This window comes from Streptopelia decaocto (assembly GCF_964273445.1).
Source record: "Streptopelia decaocto genome assembly, chromosome: 3".
Taxonomy (NCBI): domain Eukaryota; kingdom Metazoa; phylum Chordata; class Aves; order Columbiformes; family Columbidae; genus Streptopelia; species Streptopelia decaocto.
In genome coordinates, this window is record NC_138656.1 from 54,505,170 (window position 1) to 54,519,993 (window position 14,824).

Here is a 14,824-nt window from a genome sequence, read left to right on the forward strand (position 1 = left end):
GTTAGCCTATTACAAAATTTACTTTACACCTTTTTTTCTCTCTGACAGAGTGAGCATTATCTTCCTTTCCAGTGACAAATGACACAATAATTTTCAGTACTACAGCTAGAATAATTATCTCATATACTTTGCCAGCTGACTGATTCTCTAATGGCAGGATAAACAAACCAAGATGTTCAATACTTATTGCTACACTGAACAGAAAAACATTACTGGATTAAAAAAGTCACCTTATAACAAAAGAGATGTTTACATTATGAAGTGTAAGATTACTTTATAATATTCAAGATTACATGTGTAGCATCTTGCTAAGTTTTGCAAACAATGGAAACAGTCCAGCCAATAACACTGATCAGGGATAACAGTCAAAATGGTGGGAAACAAACAGCAAGGACTTACCAGTTGACTACTTGAAATGTCTAGAATTTTTTCTAGGTCTTTAATATGATGTGTGACCTCTTTCAAGAGGATCTTCAGTCTGTTTCCAATGACATGCACCTTTTCTTTGGCTTCAAGACAGTCCTTGCCTTCAGCATTGACCAGCAACTGGCAGGACATATCTTGCAGTGACGCCACCTTCAACTGAGACTCCAGCAGTTCACGTCTGATTTGCTGTTGCCAAAGCAAGCACCAGATTTTTTTAGTGGAAGTTTAAAAAAAAAAAAAAAAAAAAAGGAAAAAAAGCTAGAACTCACCAAACTGGACATTTGAAATTAATAGAATGGAAATAGAAGAGAGGCAATGCAAATTTCTACTCATACAGGAAGTTAGCAGCCTACCAGTTGCCTGAGATTTTAAATCACGAGTTTTTCTACTAATGGAAGTGAGAAGTCTTCCCTACCAAAGTAAAGCTAGTTAATAACACTGGTCCCACACCTGTGTGTTAACAAGCATTGTATGATGCCAACCCTCAAGAGAAAGACAAATCTGATGAGGTGTTTCCCTGATTATGTGTTTTGGGAGAGAAAGAGGTGATTATAGCCCTACCATTAGAAGTCTGTGATGATCTTGCAAAATTTCTGAGTCCAGGTTTGGATTGATAGGCACAATCTCATTTTTCCTTCTGTCAATATTCTCTAACCAAAGCAGCAAACCGTGGCTCATTTCATGGAAGTCCTGCAAGCGATGAGCGATGATTTTAATAGCGTAATAAAAAATTCCAGTCAAATTCAGGTTTTTATTTTATCCTATGATATATTCTACTGGTTAAATAACAAAACTTACAAAGAAGTGTAGAATAGTATATTAGTATACTACTCCAGAGATGACAAATTTAGAAAATCATAGTGCAGGCATATCTTTCAGAAAACATATGCTGAAGCTGTATTTTGGCTTGGATGGGCAAGTTTCAGACTGCATAATAAACACATCAAATAATTATATGGTTTACATTTTTGATATGTGGGATGCTGACAATGTAACATAAGTGCATCACAGACCTGGCACTGCATTAATGCATCCTGCAATGAGCTGCGCCACTCTTCAATCATACTGCAAACATGGTCCCAGCGCACATTCATCTGAGACAGGTGCTCCTGAAGCTTCTTGCTCTCTTCACTGTCAGACTGAGTGAACTCTGAACTGCACAGATTGATGGATAAGATGATGGCTTTGCGGTTATCAATTGCTTTCTGCATCTCCTTGATGATACAAGAAAATGGGATGGGGCAAGAAGGGATGGAAATTGGTAAAACATGTGACTTTCAGAAGAACCAAGTACAGAAGCACCACAAGAATGCAACGATTTGCCATCAGTGACTGCAGAACGTTACCTTACTGTAACAGCTTCTTTGCGTATGTCATTTCTGTGCTCACTCTGACTCTGCAGAAGTTCAGTCTTTAGCATGTACTAAAATTTCACTGAGTGCATAAACTGGTACAAGCCAATTAAACATGTAAAGTCTTAAGAGCCTGAAGGCATTGTTGAATTTTAAAGATCTGGCTCATGTTTCACATATTTTAAAGACAGAGCAGGCCCCAAAAATTTAGAGAGATGTAAGATAATTGTACTTTAGCCCACAATAAAACTTTTGCCCTCACTTCTCAGTTCTGCTGATAAACATAAAGCTCAACATGTTTTCAAGTGGAAACTGCTGTCAACAGTATTTTAAAATAAAGGCTTTTACTGAGGGAAAAGAAAACATACAAAGTATAAACAACTTACTCCAATTTATAGAAGCAGGACATGTATAAAAACTCTGATTTGTTTACATTGCAAGCCACAAAAGAACAAAAGAAACCCCACTTCTTTTGGTTTGGAGGGCACTAATGGGCTTTCCAAGAGTGGGTGAGATAAGGATTCTTATGAAATGCCCCCTTTTCCACCTACTTTATGGCATTTATTTAAAAGCCTCATGTCACAGTGACCTTTGTAGTACTTATGGCAGCTATATCTGGACTCCAGTGAAGATCAGCATTAATATGCTTTAGATGGATCAGTGCTGGAAACAATCCTTACTATCTGTCCACCTTATTCTTAGCATGGAGCATTTTGACATTGGCTCCCATATTTTTGTGCCCAAGCTTATAAGATGCCAGTAACTGAATGTGAAGTTCTGGACCATCAAATTTGCAAATTTTATAGCTGTAAAATATCCAGGAGAGATCACAAAGGCAGCATTCAGATCCTGATGGATCTGAGATGACAGAAGAAGAAACAAGAATGTTGCAAAGTGACACCAAATTTTTCCTATGTTGTACTGGTGAGAGCAGTGGGTACACTACAACCCATTTGGGCAATCTCTCCTTCTTCCACACAAAGTACTATGTCCCAGTGAGGCATTTCCTTTAAAGTAGCTATTTTGTTACCAATTTGACTAAAAGAAATTAGATTGAATTTGGCTCTTTTTTTTTTTTTTTTTTTTAACCTTTCATCACCTTGCCCAACATCAGGAATTATCTCTACCTTCTGGAATTACAGAATTACCACAGAATTCCTGTTTCAAAAATTCATTTGGATTATATAGTGAATGTCATTGGCACATTTTTCTGCCAAAAGGTGATTCATAAAACACCTTCCCAGTTACTTCAGTGTTCAGTAGTGACACACTATGTGCAGAACGCAGCAAACCAGCTGCAACTATTGGCAATCTCTCCAACATACCTGTTGCACTCAGGTCTGTTTAAAAGGTAATTAATGGAAAAGAGAAATAAAACTCACTTTCAGTTTTTTAATTCTGAGCTCAATAGTTTGTATGTCAGTGCTGAGATCAAGGTGGTGGAGCTTCTCCAGTTCCTCTTCAGTTTCTCCCAACCAAAGCCAAACATTATTAAGGTCGGAGTTAAACTGCTGCCATTGCTGAAGTTTCTGCTTCATCCTCAGCTCCTTGCTTAGAGCTTGAGCCTGGATTAATTCCCATCGCTCAATTACACCTGGAATGATAAACACTAAATTCAATAAAAGCAAAAAACTGCTAGCCACAGACGATTGCACCAGCTGAATCACGTGCAGGACAAAAAATGTTCCATAAAACCCAAAAAAACCCTAATCCACAAAACACCACACTGAAAACTAAGTTAGACTGAAGAATATGTTGCAGAGAGAGAATAAAGAATGTGGATGATTCCAGGGAGCCCACAATTTTTCCACTTTCTAATGTCAGCCTTCTATGAACAGAATTAAGTTGATACACACAGGTCTCTATAACAGGTTATACTGGTATAAAGACATCATCAGCATAAATGCAAACTAGACAAGGAAACAGAACATGTCTAACTAGCCATATATTCATCATTATTTTCATTGGTATTTGTACCTATCACAACTTACTACACACACCTCACTACATTTGCATAAACTACTGCTAATGCATTGGATAAATACCTGCACTAAAAAAAAATAAATTAGGGGCTATTTCTTGTAGTTAGTTATCTTGAAATGCTATGACAGAAGAACAAGTTGTATCATTCCATCAACTTAAAATTAAAAACAAACAAACAAAAACAAATAAAACCAAACCAAAGAAAACCAATCAATCAAACAAAAAGCAACAACAAAAACCCTTCAAAAGAAACAGACTGCATGGGTAGCATATCTTGCCAAGCTAAGAATGGAGATATTGCCTTTATAGTCTCTGGAACAAATCCACGATTTTACAATGCAATACATCCTGTTCTACAGATGATGCCTAAAATTAATCAGGTGAATACTTGCACTGAGTGAATATAGATTTCTGCACGGTAGGACAGATAATATTAGAAGCAAACAGATGAAATAAATGCTGATTTATGTGCTTCGTACTGCAATATAAGGAATCTTCTTTCATCAGGAAGTATTCAAAGAAAATACAGTGCATCTACACAGACTATCTGAAAGGCTTAGGGTTATGTCCCAAGATAAGGTGTTCTAAAAATGCACTTGTATGCCTAATCTCTTTATAGGGCATATACAAGAATACTTACAATTCCTTATTAATTCCTATTAACAGGTGTTAAACAGATATGGTAATAGACACAGTCAAGTAAATATTTTTGTCAGTAAATAATATCAAGTCTTTATTCAGAAAACCTGCATATTTTCTACTTTTCATAATTGCTTTCCATCGAAGAACTAAATGTTACTTACCAGCTGTTTGTGTTTCAGTACTGTTCAGGTTAATAAGTCCAGATAATTTTTCTTCTTCCTCCTTCAGTTTATATCCAAGCCTTCTTACTGAGTCTATGCTTCCACTGCACTCGCTTAGTAGCTTCATCTATTTTAACAAACAAATAATCCCATTTCAATATCACTGTACAGGACTAATGGCATGGAAAATGCAGATTACAATGCAACTTCCAGAATTTTCCAAAAGTTGGTCTAAGTGTGAAGATAAAAATCTATTACTTTAACAATCTGTCCTGATACTATCAAAGAAATTTACACGGAGACACTAAAAGCTTAAAGCGTAAGTTCAGACTAAATAGAAATAACTCAGTGCCACTGTGTCAAACTGTCTTGGATGTTCTAAATGTTCAGACACTATGGCAAAGACAATAAAAGACGTGATAAAGAAAATAAACATAACTGTGGAAATATTACTATGCATCCAAGCAGCTAGTATTTCAATTCTGTCAGTAATAAAATTATTTGAATGATTTAGAGAGAGATTTTTCTTCCAGAAAACCTCTCTGAGAAAGCTTTTTAATCACGGATTCCATATATGCAGCCTTGCTTACATGATGCATGATTACAATTCACCAGAAAGATGAATACAGTGCATGAAGCTATAAAACCTGATTTTAAAAGCAGAGGAATTTTAAACAAGGATGTAGTCATTAGATGGATGAAAACACATGTGAGAAAGGACTTTTGGCATCTGCAAAAATGTAATAGGAAGATAAATTCCTTGGAGTCATGTTCCTGTAATCTTAATCTATTGTAAACACATTAATAACATAAACAATAGCATGTGGTTAAACGTAGCAACCATATGAGTAAGTCTGAGAAGCAATAATATCTAATTGCTTTGTTGAAAGAGCTGTATGTCTTTCAATAGCAAATCTAAGCTTGGAGCGCTTATTTGACTTGTTCTCCAATATACACGCACATATCCTTTGTAACTGGAATCCAGCTCTGGTCCTGTAGGTGTTTTGCTGCGGATTATGTTTTCTGTTTGCTGTATTTGGAAACGACTGGTGTCTAAGGCCTTGTCCAGCTGTCGGATATGTGCTTCCAGGGCACCAGGTTCTCCTGTACCAAAGACAAAAAAGTGACTGTCACCTAAGTTTTCCCAAATTTTTTTAATCTTTTGCCCAGGCAGAATAAATATCAGGAATACTATCTAGATTAGATAGTAAAGGAGAAATGTGACTGCAGCAGGATGAGTGGTACAGTGTCAAATTGAACTGATAACCGGTTACATTAGAGAGTGTTAGTGACCTTCAGAGGACAGATGACTATACCAATGAACATTCTTGCCATAAGCATACTATCAAAGAGTCCACAGTTTAAAAAGCAAACATAAACTATTCTGAAGTTACTTTTTTCCTCAGAAAATTCTTCACCTCTCTGAAGGGGAAAGTTCTTGGCAAAGTGTCCTCTAACATCACTGATTTTGGAGAACATCTTGCTCCCCTTCACAAACACTCTCAAATAAAAATTTGTACCTCAAACTCCTGGTAGAAAATACAGGTTAAAATTTCTCCTTGTTTCTCTTTGTATTACTTCTCTCCACTAAAAACAGTGGAATTTCAATCTCTATGAAAGGATCCTATTTGTATACAATCTTGAAGATTAAAAGCTGTATACAACTGCTAAGTGATACTGTTATAATAATATTCTCAAGGTCTATAGATGACTGGATGTCTTGAAGGCCCGCAGCAAGTAGTCCACATCTGATCTGGGAAACCACACTAAGCAGCAGAATTTATGATATTTTTCCATTAGGCGTTTGACGAAAATAATGATTAACATATCTGCAAGATGGTATTATTCATCTAAGCTGTTTGGAACTCATACTAATGTTTTTGAAGCAAGACTAACTTGTATTTTCCTTGTAGAGGTCAGCTGAATTCTGTGACATGAATTAGCTCCAGCCAATTCTAATCTGAAAGCAGGCTTCAGCCTAGTGGACCACATGAGATCCCTCTTATCCATATTCTATCTCTGTGCCTGATTTCCATCTGTTCACAAAGACAGTTTGAATTTATTCATAAAGACACAATTAAAAACACGTATAAAGACGGAGAGTCTTCTGTCCACCTAATTACAGAAAACGTAGCCTCTTGGATGGTTAATGTTTTTTAATAAAAAAACCCCAAAGTTCTCAATATTGTTTTTTCCTCACCATTTTGAAAGTAAATGTTCACAGGCCAGAAAACTACAAACATTTTTTGTAGGTACTCCTATCATTTATACTCTTAATCAATCATAATATTATTTCACTAATTTGAGAAAAAAATAAAAATGGACAGTGGACCTGAGGTCTGTGCCACAGATGCTGAGATTTGGGATGTTTGGTATTTCAAATTTGCAACGAAGTAATGATTTCAAAAGAGGAAAACTGTGAAATTGTGAGAGAAGTTACTTGTAAGTGCATCTAATCCCTCCAAAATGGTCATCTAATAAATGAAACAGCAGGGTTAATCTTGTGTAAAAATGCAATGTGAAAAAAAAAAAAAGAAAAAAAATCTTCCAATATAAAAGACTAAGATAAAGACATTGCAGTGCAGTACCTCATATTGGCATTGTTATCACATGAAACAACACTTACCTAAAGGTTTGTATCTAAGTAATAATCCAAGATGTCGCTGCGTTAAAGCAGTAAGTGCCAAACTGAACAATTAGGTTTTGCTCTATATCTTTTCCTTCTGTCTTAGTCTTTGTAGAAACTATTATTCTCTTAGAGACGTAACAAAATATTAAGGGACTTCAGAGAATAAAGACCGGAGTAAACTACTCTCAGTTTAGGCTAGTTAGCTGAGGTTGGAGGGCCAATACTTCAAACATCATTGTTCATCCATGCACCTAATAATACCTTTAAGTACAGTAGTAAAGCAGGATACTTCTACATTAACATGCCAGTGCTGCCATGTAAGAAATATTTATCTTGTAAGTTGTGAAAAGTAAAGCAGATGCTAAGAGAAGGAAAAGAAGTTATGCTTGTGCACCGTAGTATTTGCATCTGGCTATGCTTAGTCTTTTTTGATGCCTACCAGAGATATTTTTCAGAGCGTTTTCTGTGAGTGTTACATAGGCCTCAAGAGTTTCAGGGATCTCTACATCTGAAAAAATAAAAGCACAGTCTAAATTGACAGCTCAGCAATGGCTGTTGCCTTAAAGCAGGAGTCCTTTTCAGGGGATGGAATATATAAACGGTTCCAAGAGCAAACATCCTTTCTGGAGAAGGAAGAATGATGAAGACTGAAACACAGGGAGCCTGCTACAATGACACTTGGTATCCAGGCAAACCTGACTCTTTTCAGAGCAATGACCTGGAAAGCAAAAGACAGCCACAAGATCAGAGTATAATTTACCAGTATGTCTTGCCCCACAACGGGGCTGCATTTGGGCACTTTCCCTTGTTAAGATTTATTACACAAGGCACACACATTAGAAAGGATTTCCAGCTTCACTGGAGAGCAAGACCCAAGATCTCACCTCAGGCTAAACACTGAGTTGTTGGAGCCTTGCCTGGGGAAGGACTGAGTTAAGATGTACTTAAGCATTTGATGATTTTGTCTGTGGATCTCTCCCACAGCATTTCTTCATCAGTTTGTTCTGCACTTCTTGCCATATCCAGTATAGTTTCTTCTAGTCAGAAAAGACGCATTGCTGTTACAGATGACATATCCCATCTGGCAGGCCGCAAGTATAGAGAAACAGCCAATTCCCTGTCATATCAGATACGCCTTTGTGGTTTTCCAAGGTTGTAGTCATCCAGGAATCTCCATCACTGTGTCCAAGGCCAGAAGGCCACTGGGGTCACTTAGGGAAAGCTATTTCAAATCTTCAGGGGCTATTTAAAATACTTTTCCATAAGCATCCTGGGCAAGCAACCACACATGTAACATTTGCTTCTTTTTACTAGGAGAGAACACACAATTTGCCACCATACCTGATATGCCAGCTGCTCCTCTCAGGTAGAAGTCCTTCTCTTGTCCTCCATCTTCTTCCTCAGAGTGCAGTGCCCGTGACACGGCTGTCTCCAGGTCTCTGCTAAGGTCATAGTCATGATCCCACTCCAAGGGAATGGAGTCCACGCTGGCAGGGGTATCTCGCCCTGATCGCTCACTTCTCACCGGCTGGGAAAGAGGCAGCGAAAGGTTGGAAGAGGGGTGCGGGGAGAGAACGCTGTCCGCAGATTTGTCATGCCAGTGTATATCAGAGAGATCTGCTGATTCATCCAGATCCACCTCTCTGTCAGAGAGGTCATGTTCGTCATCTGTCAGCTAGAAGCATAATGCAAACAGAACTGATCAATGAAGTGTTCAGAGGCACTGCATGGTCAGCCTGGGTCAGTGAAATAAAGTAACATTAGGCAACAGTCACACTGATGGGGTACCCATCCTGCATTCTTTTGCACTTCTCCTTCATTATTTTAAGGTGAACGAAAAAGCAAAGCAACAAAAACGTTCACAAGGCCAGTTCAGTTTAATTACTTAAGGCACCACAAAGTCTCACATGACGCAAATGTCTACAGACATTGCAATGCAGGTATCAAGTTAAAGAAAACTGGAATCGAGTCATAGGAAGCATAAGTGACCTTTATCATGACCAATGCTCTCAATATATTCTTTCATATTTTGAAAACCCTCGGTTTTGTTCCTCTCCTTCAGTAGGACTTGAGCTACCAAAAATCATTTTGCTCTCACTGACTGAACTGTGTTCAAACCTGGAGACAAATTTCTGTCTCTTCTGATTGGGAGAATAATTTTACCATTAATTTTTGAACAAAACAGAACTCAGTAAGCTGTCAGTGAAACTATTTGACAGACCACGGAGACGTTCTTATTACCAGTACCACACTACTAACCCCATTAATAAAGTTCTATAGATCTCCAGTTTGTATGTATTTTTGTATGATTTACAAATGCCCTCTGAAAAATACGTAATTAGCATACAATGAAGGGAGAAGATGGTCAGAGTTGTGACAAGATGAAACCACAGCATTTTTGGAATGTTACAGAAATTTCATGTTAGTTCATTTCAACATCTTTCTCTCTCCTCCTTCTCACACTTGTAGAATGGCAACAAACCAAACAGATATACATATACGCAAATATACATACAGGAAGGTGGATGAGTTTCTTGTGATAGCGTTCCACACGTCCAAAGACCTCTTGACAGTAACGACGCAGCTCATCTAGTTCTTCTTCAATGACAGCTGCATCCATGGGCTCACTTTTCTCAATAAGTTGCTCACCCTGCACAATTACCTGCTCAATTTTGTTGTTGTTCAGAGAGATTTCTTGCTGGAAAGCCTGAATAAAAGAAACGCCCTTGCTTTACCAGTGAAATCAACATTACAACCACCTAAGTTATTAAGAATGCAAGTCTTACAGTTTTTCAGCAAGAATGGTGTGGGTAACAAACAGGGATTGTTCCAAATATTCTGGCATGAGCAAAAATGAGCAATTTAGCATTCCACAGTCTTTCTAGCCAAAAACTGTGATACTTCATGGTTTACCATCTCATTCCTCAGTTGTTATATTTGGAAAGAAAATTATTCTCTAAACAAGCCATGCCCATGACCAAATGTCTAGAAAGAATAGAGATGCTAAAGCTAAAACACTTGAATTTTAGATAAGATAACATCTGGTATTTTTCTCTCCAGATGATTTTTCTGATGTAGAAATGGTTGGGAAATGTAGTTATTCTTAGGTATCAGCAGTAATGGAGACTTGACATTAATAATTTTTATTGATATTTCCTCTTTTGATTAGGGAATGGAGACCATCACCTTGGCTTTTGTGAAAATTTTTCACAGAGCAAAGATCTTCCACTCTGGCAGAGAAATACACATTTAAACCTGACATAGCCCATAACTTCTGAGGCTGAAGTCTGACCCTGCAATTAAGGGACTGTATCAGCCTGCATTTTTGCATAATGTTTCTTAAATTGTTTTCCCACAACTAATGTGTTCATCCTTTTTCATCCCTCCTCCTGTTACCATTCAATCATTCTTTACCTTAAGTTGCTTTATCTTTGCTTGGACATCACACTCTGAAAAATGCTCAATGTTGGTCAGCTGCAGGTCCATCTCTGTTAGCCATACCAGGATGCTATCACGTGCTGTCTCAAACTCCTCACGCTGGCCAATAAAATGCTGGGGAGTGGAAAATGGAGTGTTGTGAAATGACAAAACAACCCCAAAAAGCCTAGCAACAGTGGGTCTCAAAGAAATGGCTTCCATGCCCTTCAAACCTAGCCTAAACTCAGTACGCCTTCTTTCATTTCCTATATGCATTCTAAGGTTTCCTTTTCATAACATCATCCATAGCCGCAATTAGCTGACCTATGAAAGTTATCTTCTACAAAGGAGGTAGTGTTTGAGGTCACCAAGCATTTCCATACAGATGTCACGCTTTGGTTGCCCCAGACAAAGTGAACTGAAAAGTTCCACTCCTCTTCCAAAGGTAGAATTCCCTTCAAAACCACTGTGCAAATGCATTAAACTGGAAGCTTCTGGAGTATCCCTGATTCATAAGTATAGTAGTGAAACCAAAGGGCTTAGAAATGGAAAAATACTTTTAGCCGGCGCAGGATGGAGGTAACCCGCTTTTGTAAATTGTCCCATCTCTGGTTCCCCTCATGAACCATCTGCTTGAGGCTGCAGTCAGAGTCAGTGCGGTTCTCGCGGGCCAGGCGACGATATTGTTTATTGATCAGTTCCAGCTGAGTCAGACTTTCATGAACTTGTCTCTGGAAGGCCTAAAGCAATAAGAACAAATTACACCATCAAACTTTTAATTACTGAAATCAGTATAGATATCTAAGTCTCTCCCTTTATTTTGACCCTACATGCTGACCTGTGTTAGCTGATGGATTTTGCTATGGATGCAGACATCTCCTGAGGGCTATCATATTGAGATGCTGCCTTCTGACTAAAATGAGCCAAAAAAAGGAAAAAGCTTACAAAAAAGACATAGCTCAATGAATGAGAATTTGCAGCATAAATGTCCATTACAAGAGCAAAATCAGCACAGGAAAAATAGACCCCCCCCTTTCTACTCAATGATATGCCTTTGTATTTGAGAACAGAAATACAAACAATGAATATGAAACATTTTTTTCAAATGAACAGAAATCCAAGATTCCTGTGGATGTCCTTACACATCCTGAATTTGCTGCAGTGCAAACATGGAAGACATTTGACCAATTGTTTATTCTGAGTTTTACCAAAAATAGTGAAAAATGGTACTGAAGGAATCATCTCTTTTATCTTCAGCACACTGGCACACAAGTAAGTTCTGTCTTACAGTTTTAGTGGAAACAAAATTTCATGGACATCCACACCAAATTATGCCTGGGCATGTGTCTGCACCATGTAGGTTCAGTGCTTCCTCTACTGTTACAAAAGCCTCAGTCACTCAGCTGGAGAGCAGAAACAGCAGCTGACTTAGCCCATGAGTTTCATGTTGTGACTAGCAATCACAAAGCAAGTTGGAGAAAGCACCTTGTAAGGAACTGACTGAATTAAGCCCTTCAAAAATAATAATTTACTTATTTATTTAATTTTTACTCACTTTTATGTTGTCACAGAAAAGCTATCAGGCAAAGGAAGACATAAAAACACAGACGACACCAACTCTATTTTGAATACAAGTAGGTTTTGGCTCCCACTGTAGTTCTACAAACTTGCTTTCTGGTATTCCTCACAATGCAAATAAACAGTTAGACTCTCCCAAAACTAGACACCACTTTAAGGACTAGACAAGTGTGATAGGCAATATACTCCTGTACAAAAATTTTCATTAAAATTAGCTAACACATAAGACTTTACATAAACGATACATACTCTTCATATTGTATCAATCAAAGCTAGAAATGAAGTAAGAACTGTTCTGCAGTAATACCAGAAACAAAAGTAAAGAAGCTGGTTTGAAAAAAGAAAAAAAGATCAAATCTGTAGAGTTCTCTCAGTATAACTACTCCCTTCATTAAATGGCCATCAAACTGGGGGGAGGGACAACCAACAAAGAACAAATGGGCTTGCAACTGGAAAGCGGTGCTCAGCAGAGCTGAATTCACTTAAAGTTGCACATGCACGCAATTCTCATATCAGAGGCACAAATCTGACTCTGTTTACTAGGATCATGAAATCTAAAGTGTGCAGTTGTTGTTTCACCTGTTACCAAGCCTTGGCCAGCAGAAGAACAGCTGTGTATTTGTCTTCCATTTTTTCAGCTTAGCAACACAAGACTTCATCTGTTGTGTTCCTTCCTGTAATCTCTTTTCATTTCTCCATAAAACACTAGAGAGGAAGGAGTTTGACTTATACTGTGAAGTCAGTGAGACACATCTCTGACCCATGTGCTCAGGTGCGGCGATTAGAAATGACACATACCAAGGCGCAGACAGAAATTCATGCAGAGGCAGAGATCTTGTTCCGGAAGGAGTGCAGAGCCTGGCCAAACAGAGCGTTGACCTAGGCCTAGGCTGCCTTCTTTATTCACCATTGACAATTTATAGGATTTACAGGTATGGGCCTGGACTAAGATGTTTACAAAAGGTGTTTTTCCACTAATTGTTATTAAAAACACACTGAACTCATGTGATGCTTGTCTCACTTGTTTTTCCACTCATTCACAGACCAGGCCCAAGGACATTCACACATCCCATGCACTTAGGGGCAGTTATCCAGCCTGAGATACCATTCTCACGAGTCTGGGCTATAGCTTTTTACAATTATGAGAAACGTACTTCAAAGTAATCTGTCCAAGGCCCTTTCTATATTATTATGTTAGTATTATGTCTTTGACCATCCAGATGGTCATGTTAGTATTGATCTTCCTTTATCATCCAGGTGGCTGGAATCGCACATCTTGCTTTCCCACATTTTACTTTCCAACACTCAGGGGCTTTTTTTTTTCTTGTTTGTTTGTTTGTTTTAAATTCAACTGTGCATATGGAGGGAAAATAAAATTAGAAAAAAATTGTCTACTTAAAGTCTACTTAAAGACCAGTGCTTCAGTTAGTATGTATACATGGCCAACTTTATATTGACTTCATAGTGAAGCTGCTGAATTCTAATGATTTTGAAAATCACAACTTTTGTCATTTGCATTCCTGCTTTTTGGTTGTTGTAGAAACTATGTGCTCATTAAAAAAAAAAAAAAAAAAAAAAGGAAGATAAAAAGAGAAAGAATGAAACCACAGGGAAAACAGTCTTCTGAAGATGCTGCTAAACTGTTCTCTTCACAGCTAGTTCCTGTTGACACTGTAGACACTAAAAATTCCGCAAGTCTGCAGGAGAGGGAAGGTCACCATAAAGGCTGAGGTTCAATGAAACAGACTTTGGGCATAGTCAGATAATTTGTAGAAATCAGACAGCAAAGATATTTTTGGTACTGTTCCTCATACAGAGGCTCATTTAGGAGATTTAGATCCTGATCACTGAAGAAAGGGACAATGGCAAGGAAGTCTGAGACAGAGTACTTGTGTCCAGGAAGCAAACACTTTTATACTATGGCAACTTACCATCATGAAGAAGTGTGGCAGTGTTTAACAAAAAAACCTGGCCAGTACATTCAGAAATGTGAATGTCAATTATAAAAGTTAAGTCAGCACTTCACAGTTTATGTTTCTGAATTAATTGTTAAAACAAAAAGTATAAACTGGTTTTAGACTTTGTTTAAAATTTCTATTTGTTCTTCACAGCAAACACTTCATAGCACTTGTTTACAGAATTGCCTAAAGAATTTGTTCTCTTTCTTCAGAATTATTTTTCTTTCTCATTTTGATATAGTCCTTGCAAATATGAAACTGAGCAGAGATGTGCATCTGAGACTAGCTACACAATATGTCTGTGTGCTTTACACATGGGTATACATATGAGACAAGGCATTGCATTGTAGTAGACACAATGGAGTTGTGTAGCAAGCTGTTAAGCATTGACTGAAGTGACAGTTTATCAGTTTTTAAGCATGCATTTAACTTTTAGGTCATGGGGGGACACCATGTGGACATATAACAATACTTGCATGAACACGAATTTCAGGTATAAGGATCGAAAATGGGGATATCGTATGAAACAGGAAAGTAGTTCAGAGAACTGATTTCAGAGAGTCACTGAAAGAAAAGGAGGGATAAAAACAAAGCAAAAGCTAAAACATGAAGCATGCACTTGAAGAGGTGCTTGCTGAAGGGAGATTTATGGATGCTCTGGACCATCTCCTGACTGGA

The 14,824-nt window shown here is 37.9% G+C and overlaps 1 protein-coding gene across 2 annotated transcripts in view; it reads right to left on the reverse strand.

Annotated features, from left to right (window-relative positions):
- Positions 1–14,824, reverse strand: part of SYNE1 (spectrin repeat containing nuclear envelope protein 1) — a 304,124-nt gene that overhangs the window by 10,333 nt on the left and 278,967 nt on the right. For both annotated transcript variants that reach the window (XM_082048748.1, XM_082048747.1), the window contains 11 exons: positions 11,168–11,350; positions 10,608–10,745; positions 9,709–9,900; positions 8,535–8,868; positions 7,633–7,701; positions 5,526–5,668; positions 4,565–4,691; positions 3,161–3,372; positions 1,440–1,640; positions 988–1,116; positions 400–612 (listed from right to left, as the gene is read on the reverse strand). In XM_082048748.1, the coding sequence (XP_081904874.1) occupies positions 400–612; positions 988–1,116; positions 1,440–1,640; positions 3,161–3,372; positions 4,565–4,691; positions 5,526–5,668; positions 7,633–7,701; positions 8,535–8,868; positions 9,709–9,900; positions 10,608–10,745; positions 11,168–11,350 (1,941 nt within the window). The remainder of the gene's footprint in view (positions 1–399; positions 613–987; positions 1,117–1,439; positions 1,641–3,160; positions 3,373–4,564; positions 4,692–5,525; positions 5,669–7,632; positions 7,702–8,534; positions 8,869–9,708; positions 9,901–10,607; positions 10,746–11,167; positions 11,351–14,824) is intronic.